This window comes from Chelonoidis abingdonii, chromosome 7, assembly GCF_003597395.2.
Source record: "Chelonoidis abingdonii isolate Lonesome George chromosome 7, CheloAbing_2.0, whole genome shotgun sequence".
NCBI lineage: Eukaryota > Metazoa > Chordata > Testudines > Testudinidae > Chelonoidis > Chelonoidis abingdonii.
In genome coordinates this window covers 35,745,028-35,771,277 of record NC_133775.1, presented here as the reverse complement: position 1 = coordinate 35,771,277, position 26,250 = coordinate 35,745,028, and the positions used below count along the sequence as shown (strand labels likewise).

The following is a 26,250-nucleotide window of genomic DNA, read 5'->3' as shown; positions in this document are numbered from 1 at the left end:
TCTACACTGCACGATTATTTCGAATTAGCTTAAACCGATATTACAAAACAGATCTAATAAAATCGGTTTAGCGCGTCCACAGTGGGATCCCGAAATCGATTGTTTGCGTCCATGGTCCAAAGCTACCATCGATTTCAGGAGCGGTGCACTGTGGGTAGCTGTTCCTCAGCTATCCCATAGTTCCCACTTCCGTGTTGAGAGCACAGTGCCTGATGGGGCAGAAAACACTGCCCCGGGTGGTGCTGGGTACAGCCTCACCCCTCCCTTTGTGAAGGCAGCAGACAACCCTTTGGCGCCTTTTTCGCGGAGTGCATTGAGCAAACGCCATAGCACAGCAATCTTTTCCTTTTTTTTTTTCACGTGGTGGTGGGGGGAAATAAACTGAGGAGCTGTTCCCTGAACCACGCCAGACACTGTGTTTGAACCTACAGACATTGGGAGCTCAGCCAAGAATGCAAATAATTTTCAGAGACTGCTGTGGACTGTGGGATAGCTGGAGTCCTCAGTACCCCCTCCCTCCCTTCATGAGCGTCCATTTGAGTCTCTGGCTTCCCGTTACGCTTGTCACACAGCGCTGTGTATCCTGGAGTTTTTTATTCAAACGCTTTGGCATTTCGTGTTCTGTAACGGAGCTGGATACAACAGATTTGTCTCCCCATACAGCGATCAGACCTAGTATCTCCCGTACGGTCTATGCTGGAGCTCTTTTTCGATTTCAAACTGCATCGCCAGCCGTGCTGATCAGAGCTCCACGCTGGGCAAGCAGGAAATGTAATTCAAAAGTTCGCGGGGCTTTTCCTGTTTACCTGCCCGCTGCATCCGAGTTCAGATTGCTGTCCAGAGCGGTCAGTGCTGCACTCTGGGATGCCGCCCGGAGGCCAATAACGTCGATTTCCGTCCACATGAACCCTAATCCGAGTTATCACTATCGAATTTAGCGCTACTCCTCTCGTTTGGGAGGAGTTCCGAAATCGATTTAAGGAGCCGTTTAACTCGATATTAATGACGACGTCGTGTAAACGGATACAGCGTTAAATCGGTATATCGGCCATTAAACCGATTTAAAGTCGCAGTGTAGACCTGGCCTTAGATGCTCATGTAAACTAAGCAGTGTGTTATCCAGTGTAAGTGAAAATGACTGTTCAGGTGTAAGGGCCATCTAAGGGGTACCCAGAGAGCAGATTATTAGTTCAGTTGCCCCCAGCACTGAGGCTGGAAGCATACTAACAGTGAAATTGGGCAGGGAGCAGAAAATTCCCAAAAGATTTGGATGGGAGTAAAATTGTGATGGTGATGTAAATAAAGTGTCCTGATGGAAGAACATGAACTTGTTGTAGCTTCTGTAGGCCAAGCAAATGGCACACCAGTGGCTTCTTGCATTCCTCCATTCCCTACCACAAGATCCCCAGGTGCCACCCTCCCATCCACTTTTATTTCATGGATGCACTCTGATCCACTCCTGCCCCCTCCATGCCAAGTGCTCGGTGTGCCCCTTCTCATCTCTGCCCCCCACATTCCAAGGGCTTTGTGTACCCCCACATTCCCCACTCATGCAGGAGCTCTGTCTCTCCCCTGCACCATTATCAGCCATTTCCCTTCCATGCCAGAGCTCTGCATGCTTCCCTGCTGCCCCCCTTCCCCAACCACAGGTTCTGTGTCCTCCGCATTTCCCCCTTTCCTCCCACCATTTTCGTTTCTTTCTGTATGGGAGATAAGTCTTTTGGGGTGTCAACATTTAAAACTGTAATAGGAGGCTGTCCAGAGCTTCCATGGTGGCGGGGGGGGGGGGTATTTTTATGCTGGAATGTGTTAATGGCTGTCATCAACATGATCTTTGCTCTATAGCAGGGGTTCCCAAACTTGGTTCACGGCTTATTCAGGATAAGCCCCAGTGGGCCGCGAGACGCTTTGTTTATCTGAGCATTCGCAGATACAGCCACTCGCAGCTCCCAGTGGTCTTGGTTAGCCATTTGGGAACCCCTGCTCTAGAGACAATTACAGAGGTGCCTGAAGATGCTGGTGCTGCCAACAAGATGCAAGGGGCTCTATGTGTCCCTCATTTCCCCTTTTCAGTTTCTCTAGTTTTCACTAAAATCAACAGGGTTCTGGCCATTGATTTCTTTAATTCCATGAAGTTTTGGAACCACAGAACCATAGGGATAGTAGGGATTGTAAGGATCATCTAGGTAGGTCTACACTATGGGGCTAAGTCGACCTAAGTTACGCAACTCCAGCTATGTGAATAAGGTATGTTGACTCTCGCTACCTTAGTTCAACTTATTGCAGCATCTACATTATGCTAGGTTGACGAGAGAAACTCTCCCATCAACTTACCTTATGCTTTTCATTCTGGTGGAGTACCAGAGTCAACAGGAGAGCCATCGGCAGTCGATTTAGCAGGTCTTTCCCCTCAGTGAATCGATCACCGCAGCATTGATCCACAGCAAGTGGAGACAAGCCCCTAGTCTAACCCTCTGGAAAGATGCAGGATTTGTTGTGTTTAATTCCAAGGTACAGCTGCTCATTAACCAGAAGCAGCATTCAAAAGTTAATACCTTACAAACAGAAAGACAAGTGCCATCACATTGAATTTAGGACCTTGCTTTGCTCAGCCAAAGAGTTATACTGAAAGAATGAAGACTGCAAGTTCAACAAAAAAACAAAAACTATGTGAACATGCAAACAAAGATTGTACCATAAGGCATATATGCCAGGAGACTCAATTGTGGCCTTTCCTAACTTTTACAATAACGTGATTCGCCTGTACCTGGAACAGCAGGTAGTTTTATGAAACGATTGCACAACAATTTTTAATGCTTGACTTTGCAATCCTAATGCTCACTTACTTTAGTATTTTTCTATGAAAATTTCTTAGGTTTTTTTTTTTTTTAACTGAACTCTAATGACTCAGAACAGTTGCAGAGATAACCTTGAAAAGGTGACCTGATCATAAATTTTTATATGACATCTGCCTCAGGGCCAGTCTACACAGAAAAGTTAAGTCAACCCAGCTGTGTTGCTCAGGGATGTGAAAAATCCACACCCTAGCAGTATAGTTAAGACAACCTAACTCCACCATGTAGACAGCACTAGGTCAATAGAAGAATTCTTCCATTGACCCAGTAACAGGCTCTCGGAAAGCCAGATTAACTGCAGTGATAGGAGAACCCTTCCTATTGCTGTAAGTGTCCACACTGAAGCGTTGCTGCTGTGCTGTTGTAGCGTTTAAGTGTAGACACAGATCATGTCTACACTAGCACTTAGGTCTGCAAAACTTTTGTCACTCAGGGATGTTTTTTAACACCCATGAGCAACAAAAGTTTTGCTGACATAAGTGCTCGTGTGTATAGTGCTATGTTTCATTATGTCGATGGGAGACCTCTCTCCTGTCGACATAACACAGTTACACAAGCGCTCTTAAGGCAGCATAGCTGTATCAGTACAGCTGTGCCGCTGTAAGCTACTAAGTGTAGATATGGCCATAATGTCATTCTACACAAAAACTCATGTAGCTCTGAAAGGTGTGAAATGCCCCATTCATCTCAGTCAGGCCCTATGGACACTGTCTGGAATTTGGTATTTTCCAAGATGCCACAGAATTCAGTATTTTTGTAGTATTTGACATTTTGCTATAGCCAAGAAAACAAATAGTTGGTTGCCATCTACTTGCCTTGCCTCAATTTGCTTGCAGCTGCTTCTTGTCCTACACTTTTCCCCACGGGAGGGTGCTATTACAGGCATGCTTCCTGCACAGTTCAATTGAGCCAACCAGGTAGCAGTATGTCAGGGAGCCAAAGATTTAATTCAATTTGCAGCCAGGAAGTAGCGGAAGAGTAGGATGTCCAGGTGGGCTGCCTGAATACCAATACACCAGCCAAAGCAGGCAGGGAGATGAAGCCTACTACAAACTTCCCCACTTCCCAGGGAGAGGATGGAAGAAAAGGAGGTTTGAGCAAGGTTACACGGACAACACTGACAGCGAAGGCCAACTGACATGAGCCATCTGAAGAACATAATGAAAAAAGTCCACTATTGAAAATCATTGACTAATTTTTCAATCAATGAGTATTTTCAACTGTGAGCAATAATTGGGAATTTTTTGTAAGGGAGGGAACAAAGCGTAATCTGCAGAGATAGAATTCTGAAGAACCACAGCAATATTATTCATTCTTTCTACAGAATTTGGTCCCATCATGTCATTGTGTACATGGGACACTATTCAAAGAGAAGTGTTAGGTTTATCACTATGCACTTTACGTGTTAGCAGCAAGTACTACCCTACAGCTCAAGTCCCTGCCAGTCAGCTTCTGATGCTAGTTTAAGGGTATGTCTATACTACGAAATTAGGTCAAATTTATAGAAGTCGTTTTTTTAAAAATCCTTTTTCATAGTCGATTGTGTGTCTCCCCACACAAAATGCTCTAAGTGCATTAAGTCGGCAGACTGCGTCCACAGTACCGAGGCTAGCATCAACTTCCAGAATGTTCACTGTGGGTAGCTATCCCACAGTTCCTGCAGTCTCCGCCATCCATTGGTATTCTCGGTTGAGATCCCAATGCCTGATGGGGCAAAACTAGCGTTGCGGGTTGTCAGGCCCCCCTCTCCCTCCCTCTGTGAAAGCAATAGTAGGAAAAAAGGCGCAAGACAATTGTCTGGGTTACCAAAGCAGACACCATACCACGGCAAGCATGGAGCCTGCTCAGCTCACCGTACATCTCTTGGGTGCTGGCAGACGTGGGACTGCATTTCTTCACAGCAGCAGCTCATTGCCTTTTGGCAGCAGACGGTGCATTACGACTGGTAGCTATCGTCGTCGTATTCCTGGGTGCTCTTTTAGTCGACCTTGGTGAGGTTGGTCAGGGTGCCTGGGCAGACACAGGAGTGACTCAGCCAGGTCATTCCCATCTTCTGTTGAGCAGCCAGGAGATGATGATGGCTAGCAGTCGTACTGAACCATCTGCTGCCTGCCTAAGATGTAAAAGATAGACGGAGTGGATCAAAACAAGAAATTGATCCTATTTTTTTGTGAAATCAACAGCCTGCTAAACCCAGGGTTTTGAGTTCAATCCTTGAGGGGCCCATTCTGTGTGACAGTTGTTTGTGTTTCTCCTTGATGCAAAGCCACCTCTTTTGTTGATTTTAATTCCCTGGAAGCCACGTCATCAGTTGCCCCTCCCTCCATCAGAGCAATGGCAGACAATTGTTTCACGCAAAACCAGGTGGAGGCGGCGATGGCAGCGCGGTGACGAGAGTGATGAGAACAAAGACATGGTCTTAGACTTTTCACAAAGTATGGGCCGGGCAAGGTGCCGCAGCAACGTGCACATCATGCTGGTGAGCTCTGCATGAGCTCTGCATGGTCACCTGTGCTGATCAGCTTGAAACGCTGGCCAAACAGGAAATGAAATTCAAAAGTTCGCAGGCCTTTTCCTGTCTACTTGGCCAGTGCATCTGATTTGAGAGTGCTATCCAGTGCAGTCACAATGGAGCACTCTGGGATAGCTCCCGGAGGCCAATACTGTCATATTGCGTCCATACTACCCCAAATTCAACCCTGCAAGGCTGATTTCAACGTTAATCCCCTCGTTGGAGGTGGAGTAAGGAAATCGATTTAAAGAGCCCTTCAAGTCGAAAAAAGGGCTTCGTTGTGTGGACAGGTCCAGGGCTAAATCGAGGTAACACCGCTAAATGTGACCTAAAGTCATAGTGTAGACCAGGCCTAAGACATTGATCTTAATTTTCAAAATAATAAGTGGATCAAGCCCCAGCTACATCAAAGACTTAATTTTGATCTAAGAACCACATTAATACCTACACTCCTCTGGGACAATGCCGATCAAAAAGCCCAGGATGAAGCACAAATCTAGGACAGAGCATTCTTGATGAAGGGGATCCAATTATTGAACAAGTTTCTACAGGAGATCATACAAACTGACACTCTTTAGGAAATCCTACAAAACTTTCCTCTTTGAAAAAATTTTCCACCAGAAGAGCCACCAGGATACTAATAACTTCCAATTAATAGCAACACTTTGCCCGGAACCAATCCAGTCCCACTGACTTTAACATCAAAGGGATTTGGATATTGGCAATGGCATGTTACTTACTAACATTTTTTGGAACAAACACCCCACTTGCAGGCAGGTTTGCAAGGCTCCAGCCAGAGAAGGAAGCACTGGGATGTGCCAAGCATGCAGGTTTGCGGGGCTGCAGCCTGGGAATGAAGTGTTGGCATGCACCTTCCCTGGCCGTCACCCTGCAAACTTGCCTGTGGCCAGTGCTCAACCCATTCCAGCACTTCCTTCTGGGGCTGCAGCACTGGAAATCAGCTTGCACACACAGGGACTGCATGGGAGATAAGGAGCTGCAGCCCAGAAGCTGGAGCTGTGTGGCACCTCCCTCTGCACAGCCTGGGCTGCATCTCACTGGGGAACTGTACCTAGAGAAGGAATTGCTGGGACATCCTGAATCCCGATTCCTGGAGAGTGCAGAGGAAGAATGGTGCAGCCCTCCCAAATGTCCCATACTTCCACTCCTGTAGAAAGCCTCTACATCAGGCATCAGCAACCTTTCAGAAGCAGTGTGCCGAGTCTTCATTAATTCACTCTAATTTAAGGTTTTGCATGCCAGTAATACATTTTAACGTTTTTAGAAGGTCTCTTTCTATAAGTCTATAACGGGGGTCAGCAACCTATGGCACGCATGCCAAAGACGGCAAGCGAGCCAATTTTTAATGGCATGCTGGAGCCTGCCGGGACTCCAGCATGCCATTAAAAATCCTGCCCAGCCCGGCCCGTTCTCCTCTGCCCTCTGCTCCCCGCACGGGGGCAGGGAGCAGAAGAATAGCCGTGCGTACGGGGTGGGCAAATGGCCCCACTCTCCTGGTGCAGCAAGCTGCGGGGTCCGCGCTCCTGGGCTGGAGCGCCGGGCTGAGGGCAGCAAGCTGCTGCCCCATCTCCTTCTTCCCTCCTCTGGAGCCCTGCCGCCGCACGCAGTGCTCTGGGGGTTGGGGCTGCGTGCTCCCGCGGGGCAGCATTTGACTCAGGCTCCCGGCTCAACTGGAGCTCTGCCGCCACCGCGCGCAGCGCTCTGAGGGCCGGGGTTGTGCTCTCCCACGGGGCAGCGTGCCTGGCTCTGCATGGAGCCTCAAGGTAAAGGGCCCATGGCTGGGGGTGTTGGATAAGAGGTGGGTCCAGTCCGGGGACAGGGAACAGGGAGGCTTAGATAGGAGGTGGGGTCCTGAGGGGCAGTTGGGGGCAGGGGTCCCAGGAGGGGGTAATCAGGGGACAAGGAGCAACGGGGCTGGGAGTTCTTAAGGGGGCAGTCATCCAGCCCTCTGCCCTGAGCCCAACACCCCCCTACACACACACACACCTCTCTCACCCTCTGCCCTGAGCCCCGCACAACCCCAAGGCCGCTGCCTTGAACCCTGTACCTCCCTCATACACACTCAGCCCTCTGCTTGACTCCTTCACCCCCCCCCCAACCCTGATTCTGGCACCCCCACCCATACCTAGCCCCCCTCTGCCCTGACACCTCCAGCCCTGACTCCAGCCCTCTGGGTCCTGGCTGCCAGCCCCGCACAGTCTGCTGCTGGTCTGGGGTTCTGGCTGACGGAATCTTGCCAGCCGGGGTCCCATCCGCAGGTCTCGCTCAGCCCACTGCTGACCTAGGTGAACAGAACTCCAGACCAGCAGCGGGCTGAGCGGGTCGGCGGCACAAGCTCAACATTTTAATTTCATTTTAAATGATGCTTCTTAAACATTTTGAAAACCTTATTTTACAATACAACAATAGTTTAGTTATATAATATATAGACCTTCTAAAAAATATTAAAATGTATTACTGGCATGTGAAACCTTAAATTAGAGTGAAACCTTAAATTAGAGTGAAGACTCGGCACACCGCTTCTGAAAGGTTGTCGTCCCCTAGTCTATAATATATAACTAAACTATTGTTGTATGTAAAGTAAATAAGGGTTTTAAAATGTTTAAGAAGCTTCATTTAAAATTAAATTAAAATGAAGAGCCCCCTGGACCAGCGGCCAGGACCCGGGCAGTGTGAGTGCCACTGAAAATCAGCTCGCGTGCTGCCTTTGCCTGCCATAGGTTGCCTACCCCTGCTCTACATCCAGGCTGCAGTGCCACTCCCTGCTGCTGTCCTTCCACAAGCAAGTTTGCTGGACTGCAGCCAAGGAAGGCACATCGCAGCGCTTCCCTCCCTACCTGGTGCCTTGCAAACTGGCCTTCCGTTTATTAGTAACTGCTGGATAATAGCAACTTTTTGCTGGCAACAGAGAAGTTGCTAATAAGCGGAATTTACAGTATGTCTTGTGGCAGTGGCAGAGAGAAGGGAATTCTCAATGAAGAGTCTATAATTATGGAACAAACTTGCACGCAAGTCAAGCCACAATCTCACCATTTGCAAAGCAAGGTACAAAATACACATATAAACAAAAAGACTTCCCTCAACAATTATGCAGTAGTTATACCTACACAAAAGGAATTCACCCTCACTCTACTCTATAGAGAAATGTCAAATGGATAAGGAAGAAGAGATCTATCTTCTTGACATAATTTGGATGTAAACAATTATTGTGAGGTGTTCAGGTATTTTTGTGATGAGTGCCACAGAAATGTCTATAATTAAATAAATGGTGGTAACAGACAAAAGCATCAAACAAAGTCATTAAGTACTGTACAGCTACAGTTGCTTAGGGCAAATAACACTCACTTCAAAACCACAAAAATCAGGAAGTATGGAACAAAGCCATACTCAACTACTCAAATCACCTTCCCAAACAGACACACCACAAAAAAAGTCAACAGTTATTGCAATACTGGGTGTTGCAGCCATCTAGACAACTTTAACTCTGCCCTCTGCAGGATGATGCTGTATTTCCTAGTTTATGTGGTTTGATTTGGGTGATGTTTAGTCTTTAAAACTTTAACCATTTAAGGACTGCTTGACATATTGGATTTGTGCACTACTATAATATGTTCCTATTAATCAGAAGTGTTCACAGGAAGAGGTACAGTGCATGGTGTGTAGAGTAATTGTTATTGATTGTGAGCCAAGGAAGAGGGACACAGTATTATGGCAGGATTCACCAGATGGTGCTACTAGTCTTACAAGTTCTCTCTCTTAGATGCGAACAGAGCACACGCTGAGGATGGGGTGGATGTATTGTTGTTAATTTTGTGGTGCAAGTTATTTTGGAGGCCTGCTGCAAACAGTGACAGTGTTTGCTCTGTTCTCAATATTTCAGTTGCTTCTTGCAAACTAGGCATCAGTTTTTGGACTGAGATTTCTGAAAGGGAATTGCCTTCACACTGTTTGTGACAACTCTGTTTAAGGACTGGTGTATACAGCATAAATAAATAAGTTACATTTAGAAAGTAACCTGACTCCATGAAACTGATTTCCTTTTCAATGAGAAACCAACTCACAAAACTCTGAAAATGAGTGCTGAAAGGTTTCCAATGTCCCTGAAAAACCATATTCACTTCCAAACTATCCAAGTAGATCAAACACTTAAATATTGTATTGTGCAAACAGTGGTTCTGAAATATTTACAGGAGGAAAAACCGCTTCCTGAATTTGTAAGTGTGTTTTGGAACTTGCCTTTGTTTCTGCATTGGAATATACATAAAACTTAGGTATGGTCCCACAGTTTGAGTATCAGGCTTGAAAGTGTACAGCTGTACATCCAGCTGTTAACCATGAGGAGGGGAAGAAGAAGAGAAATGGATTACAAGAATTGCAGTTTCCTTTGCACATTGTGGCATTCCTTTTAATTTGTGTCTGTGGCTTTGTACTTTTGAATAGAAAAATTAAATTTTTACTCCTAGGGGAATTGTATGCCAAATAATTGAAAATTCTGTGCACATTTTAAAATTCTACAAAATTCTGCAAATTATATTTGTCAAATTAACTCTATATAACACACCACTTTCAGTTATTTTGGTAATTTATTCCAAAATATCTGTCAGCAAATGTCTATAACAATACACATAAAAGTTCTCCCAGGAGTAGAGTTAAAGAAACCCTTATGACAGCCCAGTCCTTATTTCTCTGCCCCCTCCCTGTCAGAACCCAGACGGCGGCCAGACACTCTCATCCCCTCCCACTCGAAACCAGCTGCGCCCCACTCCCCGACCCAGACATTCACATCCTCTACTCCCCAGAGGCCAGCTGCAGGCCCCCACCCACAGCCCAGATGCTCATGCCCTCTACCCGCCCCCAGAGCCCAAGGATCCAGAGGGAGAAACAATCTGATGTGGCTTGCACAGAGTTTCTTGCGCAGTGCCGCCTCCTTCCTTTAGCATGTGCCAGGAACCACAGCTGCTAGGAATACTCCAGTTCCCTCCTCCACCCCATCCTTATCTTCTATTTGTGAGCTGTGCTCGGCCAGGTCAAGCGGACCTTAGTGGCAGCCAAAATCTCTGCATCTCATTGAGGGGGGTGGGGGGGAATTTTGCACTCACAAAGTTCATTTCTGCATTGCACAGTGGCACAAAATTCCCCCAGCAGTAATTTTGTGTGTGTACCAAGTGTCTCAGTTTCAGGGAAATTGCACCTGTACTTCCCCTCTGCAGTTCACTAAGGGTACCTGCTTTAGGCTTCCATCTCCCAGCCTTCTCCTGTATGGAGACCTATGTTTCACTCCCTTCTCACTGGAAATTTTAATGCTGCACAGCTCCCTGATTTACACTGTGATATCCCTAGCGAGCCAGTCTGCCTAAACAGGCCAGTGCCTGAGCTTGGCTTTTTCTCCAAACACTATGACCGACTATATACACAGTAAAGTTAAACACACAGATCCTTCTAAGCAGCACATTTATTCTCAAGGTAAAAGCATTAAACATATTAAAACAATATTATCTTGTTTTAGTATATGTTAAACAATATTAAAACAATCTACATACATGCTAAAAAGCTTATCAGAGGTCACTTCAACTCCAACCTAGGGCTCTGGTAGGTTTTTAGTCCTTCAAAACCCACAAGTGAGGTTTCCCTGTGGTTACAAGTTCATCTCTTTTAGATTCAGAACTAGGATCCAGGCTGGGCAGATCGCCATTTCTTTATATAGCTTGGGCCTTTGACCTTGGCCTTCTGTAACAGGTAACCAGCAGACAATCAACCTCTTCTCGGGGCACATGTTCAAAAGACTAGGTTTCTGCATAACCAGAACTGGCTAATTTGCGTTAACCTCTGCCTAGAGATTTCCCAGGAAATCCTCTTAACACCTATCGTCCCAAAAGTCTTTACTTGTCTGGCACATTTTCAATATAGTATTTTGAACTCCTGGGTCTTACACCTATCACATCTCCCTTCTAAAGAGGTTACACACAATCCTAGCCCACAATAATACATAAACTTAACACAATATGGTCTTTCAAGCTTATCACAGGAAATTGCTCTGTTGCACCATGCACTACAGATTCTTTGTGAATGAATTTCTAACAGTTTTTATTAAACAATTTATTATACATAAATCAAAAATAAATCTGATTAGAACAACAAAGAAACATCTTAAAGTTAAACAATGTAGTGGATGGTGGGGGTGGTAGGGGGGAGAGGAATGTCTCCATTTCATAGGCAACTATACTTCTTGCCTCTGCCTCTTCTCATTCTTCTCCCTTCCAGTGTTGCTATTAGCCAGATGGGCAGGGATGGTGTTTAGCCTTTGTTTGCCAGAAGCTGTGAACGGGCGACAGCGGATGGATCATTTCATCACTGTTCTGTTCATTCCCTCTGGGGCACTTGACACTGGCCACTGTCGGAAGACAGGATACTGGGCTAGATGGACCTTTGGAATGGGTTACCATGGGAGGTGGCGGAATCTACATCCTTAGAAGTTTTTACGGCCTGGCTTGACAAAGCCTTGGCTGGGATGATTTAGCTGGTGTTGGTCCTGCTGTGAGCAGAGGATTGGACTAGATGACTTCCTGAGGTCTCTTCGAACCCTAATATTCTGTTTCTATAACCCAATATGGCTGTTCTTACGTTGAGCGTTGGGGCCCAAAGTTATCAGGGACGTTTGATGATTCAATGAGCTGGGCTCCCACATGCAATAGACATTGCTGCCCTGAGCTGGGACCAGGGAAAGAAAGGGAGCATGGCTGCAGGGTACAGTGGGAAACATCTGTTGTGCAGAATATATCTGGGTCCTGACTGAGGGCACTAGATTGACAGTGGGCCAACAGACAGTATGCGCTCCAGCAGAGCATTCTGCTTCCGTACTGCCACCAGGAGTTGCCTCTGCTTGTCCCTCTTTAACTAGTATCTTTGGCCACTGCAATGCTCTCTCTGGTCATTACAACCCTCTCTGGATAGTTGCTTTTCTTTTTCCCCCCTCTGACCTCAAAAACAATCTCCAGCACTCCGTTGCTTTCATTTGGAAGGAAATGGGGGAAAGGAAGCCTGCAATGAGATCTCCAAACATCATCCTGCATTCTCTGTTTCTTTCCCTTTGGGTTAGGCAGCTGCTCAGCCACTGATAAAAGCCCTGTCCAGAGGTCTAGCCACTGCAGATGCCATGGCAGGAGAAATATGGAAAACAAGTGGTTACTGTTTCCCAGAGAGGCAATAATACATTTTTAACATGCATTTCTGATTTCGCTCCCTGAGATAGATAAATGGGTATGTGCTCTTCATGACATGGACTTGCAGGCAGTTGATGGTCATGGCTAAGGCTGCATGTTTGTCATGGCAGGAAAAAAGTCAGAGTGATTTCCCGGGTTGTCTGTGTCTTTTTTTGTGTCTGTGACTGACCCTGCACCAGCTCACATGCCACTCAAGTTAGACCCACCTGACCCTCCATCATAACAAGGGGAAGAGCGGCAAACATGACCAGCGTTACAACCCCGCATGACAGGTCTCAATACCTGGAGCCATTGTTGCAGGGTGAGTGCAGGGCAGCAGCCCAAGCCTGTGGGACACAGGAATCACTGCTATGGGGTGAGTGCAAACCAGGCTTGCTCTCCAGCCCCTTGCCCCTCTGCTCTGCACAGGGCAAGGATATGGGCTGCAGTGCCAGAAGAGGAGGGTACTGCTGTGGGAGATCAATGCCTTTAGACAGTGCAACGAGGAGGGCAGCATTTTTAAATAAAAAATCAGGGAGCAGTTACAGGAAATGTAATAATTGGGGGGAGGGGAGGGAGAGGGAAGAGGAGGGCAAAGTCCACAACCTCCTTGGGTTCAGTAGTGGTCTAACTATATAAAATCCTGTCCACCTCCTCAAAAAATGGACAGGTAATATATCCAGAGCCTGACAGTTTCCTACCATCTCTGGTTTTAATATAAGTTCTCATGAGCTGTTTGCTCTTTATCTGGCACTAGAAGGCATCCTGGTTGTGACTCTTCTTGAACAGCTGGTTAGCAATGTCCACGAACCCATCTTTATTCTGATGCCTGGGTCCAAGAGCTTCCTGCACCATTGCTTCTCCCCAGATGGCGATTAAATCTAGGGTCTCAGAGCAGCTCTAATCAACTGCTCAAGGCATGTTGTAAAGGGTGCTAGAGGAATATTGAGCAAATAAACCAATCCTGGGACTGAGCCTGCTTTTAAACAGGGGAGGGGCCATCTGGACAGCTTGGCCCCAGAGCAGTGGAGGGCACAGGTAAACACACAGCTCAGTCATCATATTCTCAAAGAAGTGTAGATAGCTGCTGGAGGACTATCAAAGTAGCGTGCGGCAACAATACGTGCACATGAACAGATTGCACTAGCTCAATTTGCATCAAGTGCTCAATTTGCATTAGTACTCTTTGAATGAGAACTCCAAAGTTCACAATAAATGCAGTCAGAGCACTCTAAGGAGTTGGGTTATGTTTACGCAGATGTTTCCAGACCAGACCAACTCAAGTTAGTGCTGACTAAACCAATCAACTATCAGCACTCAATAAGTAAAATATATTTATTTTGCTGTATTTTTACTCAACCAAGTTTTAATAACATATACACATACACACAAAAAGAGGAACAATTCTCATTACCTGAAACATCAGAATATCCAGTTTCTTTAAGAGATTGTATTTCTAGAGCAGACAAGCTCAGAACATTTTTTTGCTTTTCCAGGCTTCTTTTTCTATGTGGTATGCTGACCACATGGTAATCAGAGAGCGTAAGTAGTGTAATCAGATATTACCTTTCAACTAAAAGGACCCTGCTCCAAGTGTGTTTTAGGTCAACAGTAGAGTATATATTGCTTTTCACCTGAACTACAGCAGGTATTTGTTCATATTACAAACAGATCATACGATTACTTTCAAAGGTCTCTTCACAGGGAAAGGGTGGGTTAGTGGTGTTCCAGCAGCAGTGTTTCAATCCATATTGATTTGTAAGGAAGCTTCTACAGTGATGTAAGAGCACTGGGATCTAAAGAGGGAGACCAATCTATTTATTTTTATTGTATAGCACTGGGAAATGCTAGGCAGTTCTCAGAAGCTACGTAGCTGCTCTGTCTGGTTTACAATTTAATTAGTTTCCAAGCACTATATTTCTTAAATAACTTTAGAAACAATCAAATTCATAGCTATTATATTTTTTAAAATGTTAAAAGAAAGTTACAGTTGCAAAGTCAAACACTCAAAAAGGAAATGATTGAACTAAGTTTGCCTGTACAATCTTAATTTGGTCTCCTGGTGTATTATGCATTAGGATATAGTCTGATTACACGATCACATACTGCTGTATAGGCAACCTTAATTTTGGTATTTCTTAACTTCTGAGTGATTCACTTTTCAACCATAACATTTTCTTAACATCATTTTTTGGATTTGAATTTCCTAAACCTTTACGAAAGCAAATGGAAAAAACAGAAATTCCAACATGGAACCATACTTATTCCCTACCTTATGCATCATCAGCAGGGTCAGGACCTTCAGGTCTACAGAACAAACCTTTGCCACTTGAGCTAAAACACCCATAGGACTAGTAAATTGCTATCCTCTAGATCAGGTGTGGCCAACCTGAGCCTGAAAAGGAGCCAGAATTTACCAAACATATGTACATTGCCAAAAAGCCACAGTAATACGTCAGCAGCCCCCCATAAGCTTCCCCTCCACCCCACGCCTCCCACCCACTGGCAGCCCTGCCAATCAGCACCTCCCCCTCTCCCCCCGCACCTCCTGATCAGTTGTTTAGTGGAGCGCAGGAGACTCGGGGGGGGGGGGGTGGAGTGGGGGCAGGGCCTATGGTAGAGCAAGGGGTTGAGCAGTGAAGTGGCACCCCAGCACTTTGGAAAATTGGCACCTGTATCTCCAGGCCTGGAGTCGGTGCCTATACAAGGAGCCGCATATTAACTTCTGAAGAGACGCCTGTGGCTCCTGAGCCACAGGTTGGCCACCTCTGCTCTAGATGGCCCAACCACTACAAGGAGAAGTCAAGTTTTGCCAGTAAATTTCACAGCTATTTGCTAGAGATGATAAAAGAATGTTAGGCTCAGGAATCCTGGGTCAGTTCCAGGTTCTGGTTATAGAATGTTCTGCCCCCCTACTCTAGCAGCCTATCCCTATTCCACTCCTCTGCTCCTATCCTATCCCATCCCTTTCCAAGCTCCAGACCATGGTCCCTTCTGTTCATATTGCTCCCAGACAGCTTCTGTCCCTCCCCACTTTGCATTCCTTTTAGGCACCTTTTTCCTTCTCCACACTGCCTGAGCACAAGTATGGAGCAGTGAGCGCACAGGACAGTCTCCTTGATTTCAGTTCTCATTCCTGGTGCTACAGTGCCATTGAACACCCAGGAGGAGCAAATGCAGAAGTCCTGCTTGGCTCTTGTAATTCTGGGATGAAGTATGCTTAGTCCTGTTGGCATGTAGGAGCTGTGTGGAGATGAAGTATGGTCACTACAGAAGGAATCTTTGGAAAATTTAGCTGCTGGCCTCCAAAACTCTAGTAATACTGAAAATTGTGATTTGCATAAAGAGTTGTAAAGCAGCCAATTTGGCCATATTTTGTGGGAATAGTGAAAAAAAATTGAGTTATAGCTATCTCATAGAGCTGGAAGGGACCTTGAAAGGTCATCAAGTCCAGCCCTCTGCCTTCACTAGCAGGACCAAGTACTGATTTTGCCTCAGATCCCTAAGTGGCCCCCTCAAGGATTGAACTCACAACCCTGGGTTTAGCAGGCCAGTGCTCAAACCACTGAGCTATCCATCCCTTCCAGAACCTGGAACTGACCCAGGATTCCTGAGCCTAGCATTCTTTTATCATCTCTACCAAATAGCTGTGAAATTGACTGGCAAAAGGTATATCCCTGACAATGAGGCACCAAATTTTACGTTCCTCCGCCAAAACATGAAGGCACTAGAGTGTCTCAATAACTGAACATTTTTAACATTGTTTTCCCTATGTATTTTCCCCAGCCTCATTCCCAGAACTGGTTGAACCATTTTAGCTGAAACTTTCCACAAAAACTCATTCTGAAGCAGACACTACACTTGAAAAATTTCGGTCCACGTTAAATTTTACAAAGATATAAGCAACTCAAAACAGGCTTATAATGGAAAATGTTAGGCAACCTTAACTAGAGTGTCACTACCAGTTCTACCCCTAGATGTGACTGACTTAAAAGGAGGGTGACACCAGTGCATCCAAAAACAACACGTAGCCCACTGTTCTTAATCTCAAAAAGTAAAATATTCAGGGATGAATTGCTTCTTTTATGGCAAATTCTTTAAGGATACAATAATTATATTACATTGGAATTCACAGGTCTTTAAACACCAAAGAATCCTACTCTTCCAGTACCACCTTGAATTAATTTGAAATATGTCTAGAAAGCCAATTAAAATTTCACAGCTACCCATGAGAATGTTTTGACCAGGGACCACCTGCTACCCAACCAAAGACATTTTATATTTTTTGTTACATTACAAATCACATGGTCTTTGGGCCCATTAACGACTTCTAACCACAAGAATAAAGTGAAACCACAAGAAAGTTGCTTATGACCAACTTACTTATTTCCTGTCTCTACATGAAGGTCCTTGGTCACTTTGTCAAGGGCATATTTTTTCCACTGATGGTAATTCACATAAAGAACTCTTAGATCTTGCAAAATATTATCCCTCCATCTTTTTTTTGGTAGGACACATCCCAAGAGATGTGGTATAACAAAATATATGCGGAAACTTCCTGCCCTATTGCAGCCAATGTAAGTTTTTCCATTGACTTCCAGGGGGCCAGAATTTCACCCAGGATGTTTTTGTATGCAATCAGATATTATAATTATATCATACCAAAACAGATCTCTGCCTAGAGACAATAAAGTTAGTATGTACTAAGCAGACCTGTAGGTATATGGATTGAGAGTTATCTCCACTGGTTATGCATATATCTATATTTTCATGTACTTTATGGTTCACACAATTGTTATTTCAGTATCAGTTATTTACTTGGATTACACTAACAGCCATTCCAAAAATCAGACTTCTTTGTGACAAGTACTAAAGATTAAACTTGCTTATTGATCTCTGGTGATATGGGGCAAGGACTGGGGCAGGTTTTCATTCTTGGTTGTACAAACTTTCTTTTTAATTTATTTCAATGTCTGCATTGGAGAATAGAACATGTTGCTTTTAAAAGCTAAAACAGATTTTAAGAGTCAGTCCCTTTAACAGAAGCAACAATTTTCAGCTGTCAGGCACTGACCACCATTATTGGAATAATTTTTGTTCACAGCAACAAATCTTAATTGACGTACAAGGGTGGGAAAAAAACACATTTCAGTATGATGTAATCTCTCAAATAGGACTAGTTTCTATGTATCACATGTGTCTACATTTAAAATTCTAACAAAAGCCCCAACTTCACTTATATTTTTATGCAAAGCCTCAGCTCTGGAAGTAAACTAAGCAAGTCTAGTCCACTCTGGAAAAACAAAAAATCATGTCTGAGAGCATAATACTGACTGAAAATCAGGGTAATTTATTGTGAAACATTCCACTATATGGATATTTCAGTCAGAGGTATTAATATAGAATACTAAAAGTAGTTCCAGTAAAAAACTGTTTTGTACCACTTCTTTTTAATAACTTCTGCATGGTTTGCTTAGGATAATGCATCACAATGCAAAAGAACATATGTTCCTAAATGATACTACACTTTTAAGTTTTATAACATCATTTATTAGTTTTGCGGATCATCTAAACAAAACATTGAGACACATTCAACTGGAAGGTAGTAATTTACCTTTCCGCCTACTAAGATACGTAATATATGATTATTACACCACTTAAGGAACTTGTATGTTACTACATGACTTGAGTCATACTTTACCCTTGCCCTTAATTCCAAAGGCATCAGAAAAGCAGGTGAAAGTTGACAAGAGAAGAAACATTTTTGCAACTGCCTTGCATAAAGCAAAACTAGGATAGGTACCATGACACTTTATACAACATACATGCATTCTGGCTCGCCAAACAAGCACCTCCTTGATTTACTTAAGAAAATGGTTTTCTAACCTTTATTTTATATGATTTTATTCCTATATTAGGGCTTACAATACCTACACCATCCTTCATGATACTCCTCAAACAGGATTTCAAAATCCAGAAATTTTTAAAGCTGAAATTCACCTTTCCCTGCACTCAGGCAATGTTATTAAGCACTGGCAGAGGCTCTACATAGAGGAAAGAATTCCACCCACAAAAAAGACAAATGTGTAGGCTGGAATAGAGGCCACAACTCCTCCATACCCCATCCTCAGTCACTCAGCCACAAGATCCATAGTTCCAGCCCACTGCCCCTTCTAGAGAGACCTGTTCAGGACCAGCAAGAAGCTCCCAGCACATCCACTCTGCCTGCCCGAACACAAATATACCCAGCATAATAGCCCCACAGGACTTGAATGGTGCAACACATTTTGAAATTGTTTTTTCCAGTATTGCACAAGGGCTTACTGTTGATTATTATTTATAGTTTAAAAACTCAGAGACCCTATAAAAAAAATCTGGTAAAATGATCCCTGCCCCAAGTAACTTACAATCTACATTAATGACAAGATGCAATAGTTGAATGAAACTGACAGACTGCAAGCAGGACAAGGCCGTTAGTCTATAAGGTGCCACAGGATTCTCTGCTGCTTCTAGTAATAAGAGTGTGCTTTCATGTAGCCTAATGGTGCATACAGTGTAACTCATCATTTGCCTAGCTTTTGACTGGTAACATTCTGTAAGCTACATGGCTGAAGTAAGTCTTATGGAAAAGTCTGGAGGATAGGTAGTGGATGAATGGATTTTTGGTGGAAGATTATATCAGGTAAAAGGGACATCATGGAAAAAAGTACAAATACTTGTGAGATAATTGGCTATATATGTGATAAAGACTGGAGATGACGCCACAATAAAATACTAGAACTACTAGATAGGGTCTAACTAAGTTGTAGGAGGCCTTAAAAGTACAGACAGGAGACATATATATTGGATGCTCTGGAGAAGAGGAAGCCAGTGGAGAAATACTGAGAAGGTAACATGACCACAGTGACAAGCAATGAAAATTATTTTAGCAGAAGCATTTGGATTAGATTTAAGGAAGGCAAGGCTGAATCAGTCAAGGGTGTGGAGAATGAGATCACAGCAATCAAGATACATTTTTAAGGGCCTGGAAGATGTCTGGCAGTCTGGAGAGAGAAAGAGGGTCAAATTAGGTCAAACAGTTTTAACTGAAACCACCTGTTTAATTAGTTGGAGGTTCTCTACTCTCCACACCATTCTAATTCATCTTGTAACAACAGCATTTGGGCTCCTCTCTAAAGTATGTAACTGATCATTAAGAACATTATTTTTAGGGTTTCACCTGGCAAAACCCAATGCATCACACACAACACACTCCAAATGCAAGTCTCTTAAATTAAGGTTAACCCCCCCTTCTGCATGTTCATTAGCACCCATGAAAATAAATCTATTTGACACAGAGTTTCTTCTTACCACATTCAGAAGAAGTATAATATATTTAGATATGTACAGTATGAAAACCTAGGACTGCAGTACCTGACTACCTCTCCAATCTCACCACTTCCAGCTCCTCAAACAAAGTCAGCATACTAATATTATGCCTAACAACTTGTCCAAGCAAACAACAGTAATAACTACAAAAATCCTATAAGACCCCAAACCCTTTAATTTTGAAACAGAGGTTTGGCTTGTCACCTCAAATGGCTTTGGCATATTTTGCTGAATTAAAAAAAAAAAAGCCTGAGAAATATTGTCCTTACCTGTCATTCTGATAAACTGACCATTTCCTACAATAGCTAGAGCCCTTTCTTACTGTTTCTGTCATTGTGCAACACATCATCATGAAGCACTTTTCAGAACCTGCCCTATTAGTAGCTCTTCATGCATACTGTATCAATTATTTTTTTTAATATTGTGAAGCTTTTATGATCGTTTGAATGAAAGACGCTTATCAAAATGGAGTTATTGTTCAATCATTGCTAAATTCTTACTTAAATCTGCTATTTACACCTACTACAGTATATCTTGCTACAAACCATTTCATCTTCTAGATTCACCATCCTCATTTGTTTATGCTGTGCAACACTTTGAAGTTAAGTGCTGTGCAGGTGGCTAAGCATGCCATATGCCTGTAAGACATATTTAAGTACTCAGTCCAGCAAGAGTGACAGCAAAAGACAGGTTGAATGTAGTATGCATTCCTAGCATATCACGCACCTTCCCCTACATTTCTCCAGCAAGAAAAACTTCATAACACAACTCACTCTTCAAGTACACAGATTAGCTAACACAATGACATATAAAAACAAATATACCAAAATTTCAACTTCATATGTTACTTGCCAACCCTCCAGGATTGTCCTGGAGTCTACAGGAATTAAAGATTAATCTTTAATTTAAAAATAAAATCACATGATGAAACCTCCAGAAATTCGTCCAACCAAAGTTGGTAACCCAATCTGATACAGAACCTAATCTCCCTCTCCCTGAATTTCTTACTGATGGAACATACTTCACTATTATAACATACAGCATAGAACAGAGCTACATTATTCGCAGTCCGATCTCTGTTCTGGGCAACAGGGCCCATTATTCGTTAAGGATGAATATAATTTACCTTAACTTTCAAAGTTGTATATCTGTGAATAATTCTCTCTCCAGCAGCACGTAGCGGACTGAGGGAGAGTGAATGGTGAGGGAGAAAGCCAGCTTTGTCTACCGAATAGAAGGGGTTTTCTTGGCAGAACATGTCATGCACGGGGGTGGCGGGGGGGGAAGATCACCCTCTGACATTAAAGACAAATAAACGGCAGCATTCGCCTGGCCTGGCCTAGGGGTGGTGGGAGACTAGCAGGGCTCTTCACACCTACTTCTGCCCTCTCCTACCCCAAACATCACTTCTCAGTCCCTCAACCACCCCACCTACACCACCTGCACCCTCTCCTCTTCCGCATAAAAGCCACAGCTACCCCTCCCCCACTTATCCCTCCTTTTCACCCCCTCTGATCACCCCCTTCCCCCAACCCTTCTATCCTCTCCTCCCCGCGCCCGTCCGCAACCCCCTACAGCTCCCCGCCCCCATTCCCGTCCTGCCTCCTCACCCCCCGGCAACCGGCGCTGCCACCCTGGGCCGCCCCTTACCCGTGCTTGGCAGCCGCTCTCCGACGCTTCCTGAGCAGGCAGAGCAGGACGCAGGCGGCCGCGCCGGCCACCACGGAATGGCGCGCGGTCAGGTACTTGCTATAGGCGGCCATGGAGCGAGCGGCGACTGGAGGACTGAGCCGAACGGAGCCCGGCGGGGGGAGGCTGACGCAGGGAATGCCGGGAGTGGAAGGGGCGGGGCAAGACGTTCTACCCCGCCCCCTCAGGCCGACTCCGGCACGGCGGCCCCAGCAACTCCTGTCACTCCGGCCGGCTCCGGGGCAAAGGCGGTGTGGGCGGGCCCAGGCGGTCGGTCTCTGCTGCTGCCGAGATGGGCTCGGCCTGGCCCTGGGGGCTTCTGCCGTGCAGCACCTGTGCCCTAGGCTGAGTGCCCCGCGGCTCATGCCCCTTTGCCCCTGGCCTGGCAGCTCCCCTCTAACACAGAGAGACGTGTCCCCTGTGGCGGGCGGGGCGGCGGCTGTTTGCAGGAGGTTCGGGGGAAGGCGGAATGTGAGTGAGGAGGTTCCTGTGCCATCTTGGTGGGAGAGTCCCTTCACCCCCGCGCCTCCGCTTCTGCAGCTCCTCGAGTCCCGTAATTTCCCCCAGGCCCCTGCTCCTTCACCTCCCGAGTCCTTGCGCCTCTGCGGCTGCACCTCACCCAATCGTTTCACCTCCTTCAGTCTCTGCTTCTGCACCTTATCTCTGAGAAACTGAGGTTTGTCTACACTGTGACATTGTCGACAAAACTTTTGTCTTTCGTGGGTACTTAACCCTCACCCCAGACAAAAGTTTTGCCGAGGCAAGCTGCAGTGTGAAAGCGGCTTTGTCAGCAGGAGCGCTGTCCTCCCGACAAAGCTTATGCTGCTCATGGTGCTGGAAGTATTTTGTTGGAAAAAGTGTAGACACAGCCTTGTTGCTAAAAGCTGTGTAGTGTAGGCAAGGCCATTCAGCGGATGCATTCATAAAGACACAGTCAGAGCTTGGAACAGCACAGATGGGCCAGTTTTTCACCCCTGCATTCATACCCTGCAAGCTATTGTAATAATCTTTGTACAAACTATACCTTGTGAGGTATCATTTGAAAATTAATAGCTTGCTGGTCAATATTATCATGGTGACATATGAGCAGTTACATTATATGAACATAAACTGAAATTATGACTGATGTGTTTCCCAGACAAGTCAAAGACAAAGGAGAAGCTAAGGCCTCTAGCCAGGTATCATCAGAGTTGATTGACAATCACCTGTCAAGTGGCCACTCTTTGGCAAGGAAGGAGGGCAGGAACAGATGGATCTGCATTTTAGCAAGCAACAGCATGGAACCTCTTTCACCATGAGACTGTGGGATGGAACTTTATCTTGGGGAAACACTCAGGAAAACAAGGCTTTGAAGCTGTGCTCTGGCTCTGCTCCAGCTCCAGGCAAACTCCTGCAGCTTCACTGCTCCGCGCTCCAGCTCTGGGCTCCGCTCCAAAGCCCTGCAAGAAAATGCTTTTCAAAGGGTGACTGGACTACAAAATGGAGGGGCAAAAACACCCCAACATCTCTTTCTCTTGCTCCCTTTCACCTAAGAAGACAAAGGAACTAGCCCAGCCATTTGACTTTGGGGAAGTTCCTGATCTGAGAATCTGGTTAGCAATGTTGCTGGGAACCTGTAATAAGGATTTTACCTTGAACCAAGTCTAGTTTGGTAAGTTTTAGCTAATATAAAGTGTTTTAACTTTATTTCTCTTGTAATAATTTCTGATTTTAATATCTTATTCTTGTACTCATTGAAAAATATCTTTTTGTAGTTAAACAAACTTGTTTTATTTTTTAATCAAAACAAATCCAGCGTTGTGTTGTATATTGACCCCTTATGGGAGCAACAGACTTCTAATATCTGAACAGTCTAGGAGAGGGCTAGACAGTGCAGAGCACATGCTTTTGGGGAAACTTCAGTGCTGGGTGTGTGTGGAGGTCATCCTACAGGTAGTAACCCAGGCTGCTGGAAGCCACAATGTGGTTGGTATGTTGCTGACACTGGAGTCCGCATTGCTGGACCAGGGCTGTGGCTATACCCCGATACTCAGGGTGTGACCTGCATGCTGTTTATGAATAGCCCAGTTTGGGTGCCACAACAGCAAAGCACTGTGAGGCACCCAACATTGCAGGGAAGGTGGTGATGCAACCCCTCACTGGTCTAGATTGCACCCCAGCATGTTACAGGCCAACTCCTGTTTAGATGCCTAAATAACTGCTGAAAAATTGGCACCTATCTGGGAACTGTACTCTGTGAAACAAGCCTCTGTATTTTCAGACAACAGGGAGGGACTGTGGTACCTTAGGTACAAAAACAAGTGTGTGTAATCTGGGACAGTATCTTCTTGTGTAACTTCCAGATTGTTTGTCTATCTTCTTTCTCTTTTTGCCCTTAGAACTTGTGGTATTTAAACTGCATTTACCACTGTGATGTTTAACCATCTTATTTTAAAAGATTTTTTTAGGGCTTTGTTGCTGTGCTCCAGCTCTGCTCCAGGCTAAAACCTGCAGCTACACTGCTCTGGAGCTGCTCTACGCTCCAGCTCCAGCCTCCACTCCAAAGCCCTGGATTTTTTCTTCCTTTTTTCTCTCTATCCACTGATTGTGGGGAATTTTTTTTAAGCAGTGGAAAGGTTAGCTCAGAGAAATAGATTTTACATTTCGTTCTGAAATGTATTTTCTAGTTCTTACTCCAGTTCCTATTTTAATCTTCCAATGTCAACCTCTCTTTGGCCTTATTTGCATGTAAAGAGCTTGTCTACATGAGGAGTTGCACAAGTTTAAAAGCCGAGCTACATACATAACAAAATATGTGAATTAAAAATATTTTAGTTATTTTGTTGCAAGTTAGTTTATGTGACACTTCTATTAGGTGGGGGGTGGGGGGCTAAAGGGGATTTTGCCAAAGTTAACTTTAGTTAGTTGAAGGGATAGGTTAAAAACCCCTGTAGTGTGGGCACAACTATATCAGTATAAAAGTGCATTATACTAATATAATTATTCCTGTACAGGAAGTGGGAATAACTATATCAGTATAAAGCTATGTCTACCCTAGAAAGGGTTTGCCAGTATAGCTATACTGGCAAACCCTCCTGGTGTAGGCGTAGTTTGCCAGCAAAAATTGCTTTTGCTAGTATAGCTAGTACTGTTTTGGCAAGCAAAATAAACTGAATTGTCCAAACCGCTTTCATGCTGATATAATTGCATCTACACTAGATTTTTGCTGGTATAGAAATATTGGATGAAGGGAAAGAAAATAATCACACCAATGCCAGATCGGCATTACAGGGCTTTAGCCAGTATAGCTATGCTGACAAAGCTGGTTAGTGTTGATTCAGCATAAACTGAGAGAAGATGATCTGCTGGCATAGCTACAGCACCTTCCCAAATGACATTCTGTTGGCATACCTGTGTCTGTAGCATGGCTGGGGGTTCCTAGCTTAGCCATGTTGACTGGAGGTTTATAACAAAACAAACAAACAAACAAAAAACACACTCCTGGCCGAGATAGCAATGCTAGCAAAACTGCAGCATAGACCAAGCCTTACGTCAGAAGAGCAGCCCCCTACTGTGGACACTTGTATCTGGATAAAAGGGTGATTAGCAACTATTTCTAAACCAATATAGTCATATTGATACAAAAACTGTGTAGACCAGCCCTTGATTATCAGACTCTCTCCTCACATAAAAGTTTCTATTTTTTCTCTCTTTACCAGCAGCCCCTTTCTTCTCTTTTCCTGCTCAAGCCCAAGGCCAGCCCACAACATTTTGGCACCTGAGGCGGGGAGCTCAAATGATGCCCCCAAAACTTGGGCCAAAACTTCGCTTGGGCCAAAACTTTGAAAGGTCTCAATTCTGCCTTCTTCCTGTTCTTCTACTCTTATGGTACTGCTCTGCTACCTACCCCAATAAAGGAGAACTAACAATTTAAAATGCTTGTTCAAAACTTTTAGGTAACACTTAACTTTCAAATGCCTGAACAGCAAATCTAACTTTTCTTGTCTGCATAGCAAACACTAGCATTTTTATATGTATGAATAATCAAAGTGGTGCTTTCCATGCCTTCTTGGTTGCAATGATTTGAACTGCATCCTGAAGGTCCACAGTCTGGGCCAGCTCCTGCTCTATTGAGATGGTTGCAAAGCCGACCAGCCTCTCCTGTGTCATTGTGGAATGTAGATGTGTTTTTATTAACTTCAACTTGGAGAAGCTGCGTTCTCCACTGGCAACTGTTACGGGAAGTGTTAGAAATATGTGCAGAGCAACAAAAGCATTTGGAAAGAGGTTGGTCATTTTATTTGTGCACGTATATTCCAGAACAGCCTTTGGAGTTCATCCTGCTGAAATGTATCTTGAAAGGGCTTTCAGTTCATCACCTAAATCACTTGCACCAATATCGCGCATGTCATCACGTGTCAACACTGTCTCTAGTGCCCTGCATTGCTGGTCTAGGTCTTCTTCAGGTTTAGTGAGGAGTTTTGGAATATCATACAACATCCCAAATATACAGCTGTGTTCCTTGAGCTGCATGAAACTTTCTTCAACTGACTGTATTGCACAATCTAGCACCTGGTTAAAGAATTTAACTTTGAATTGTTGTTTAGGGTCTCTTATGGGATTATCC

The 26,250-nt window shown here is 44.6% G+C and overlaps 1 protein-coding gene and 1 long non-coding RNA gene across 3 annotated transcripts in view; one reads left to right on the top strand and one right to left on the bottom strand.

The window, feature by feature from the left end:
• The window catches only part of ABCD3 (ATP binding cassette subfamily D member 3), a 68,235-nt gene extending 46,462 nt beyond the window's left edge, over positions 1–21,773 (bottom strand). Inside the window, exon 1 of one of the 2 annotated variants that reach the window (XM_032777871.2) lies at positions 21,606–21,773. In XM_032777871.2, the coding sequence (XP_032633762.1) occupies positions 21,606–21,718 (113 nt within the window). In that variant the 5' untranslated portion in view covers positions 21,719–21,773. The remainder of the gene's footprint in view (positions 1–21,605) is intronic. The other variant, XM_075067799.1, reaches the window with a different exon arrangement.
• Positions 21,774–21,976: 203 nt separating this feature from the next.
• Positions 21,977–23,330, top strand: LOC142047096 (uncharacterized). The gene is made up of 2 exons (XR_012656247.1): positions 21,977–22,115; positions 22,783–23,330. It is a non-coding gene; the product is annotated as an uncharacterized LOC142047096 (long non-coding RNA).
• The last annotated feature ends 2,920 nt before the right edge of the window (positions 23,331–26,250 follow it).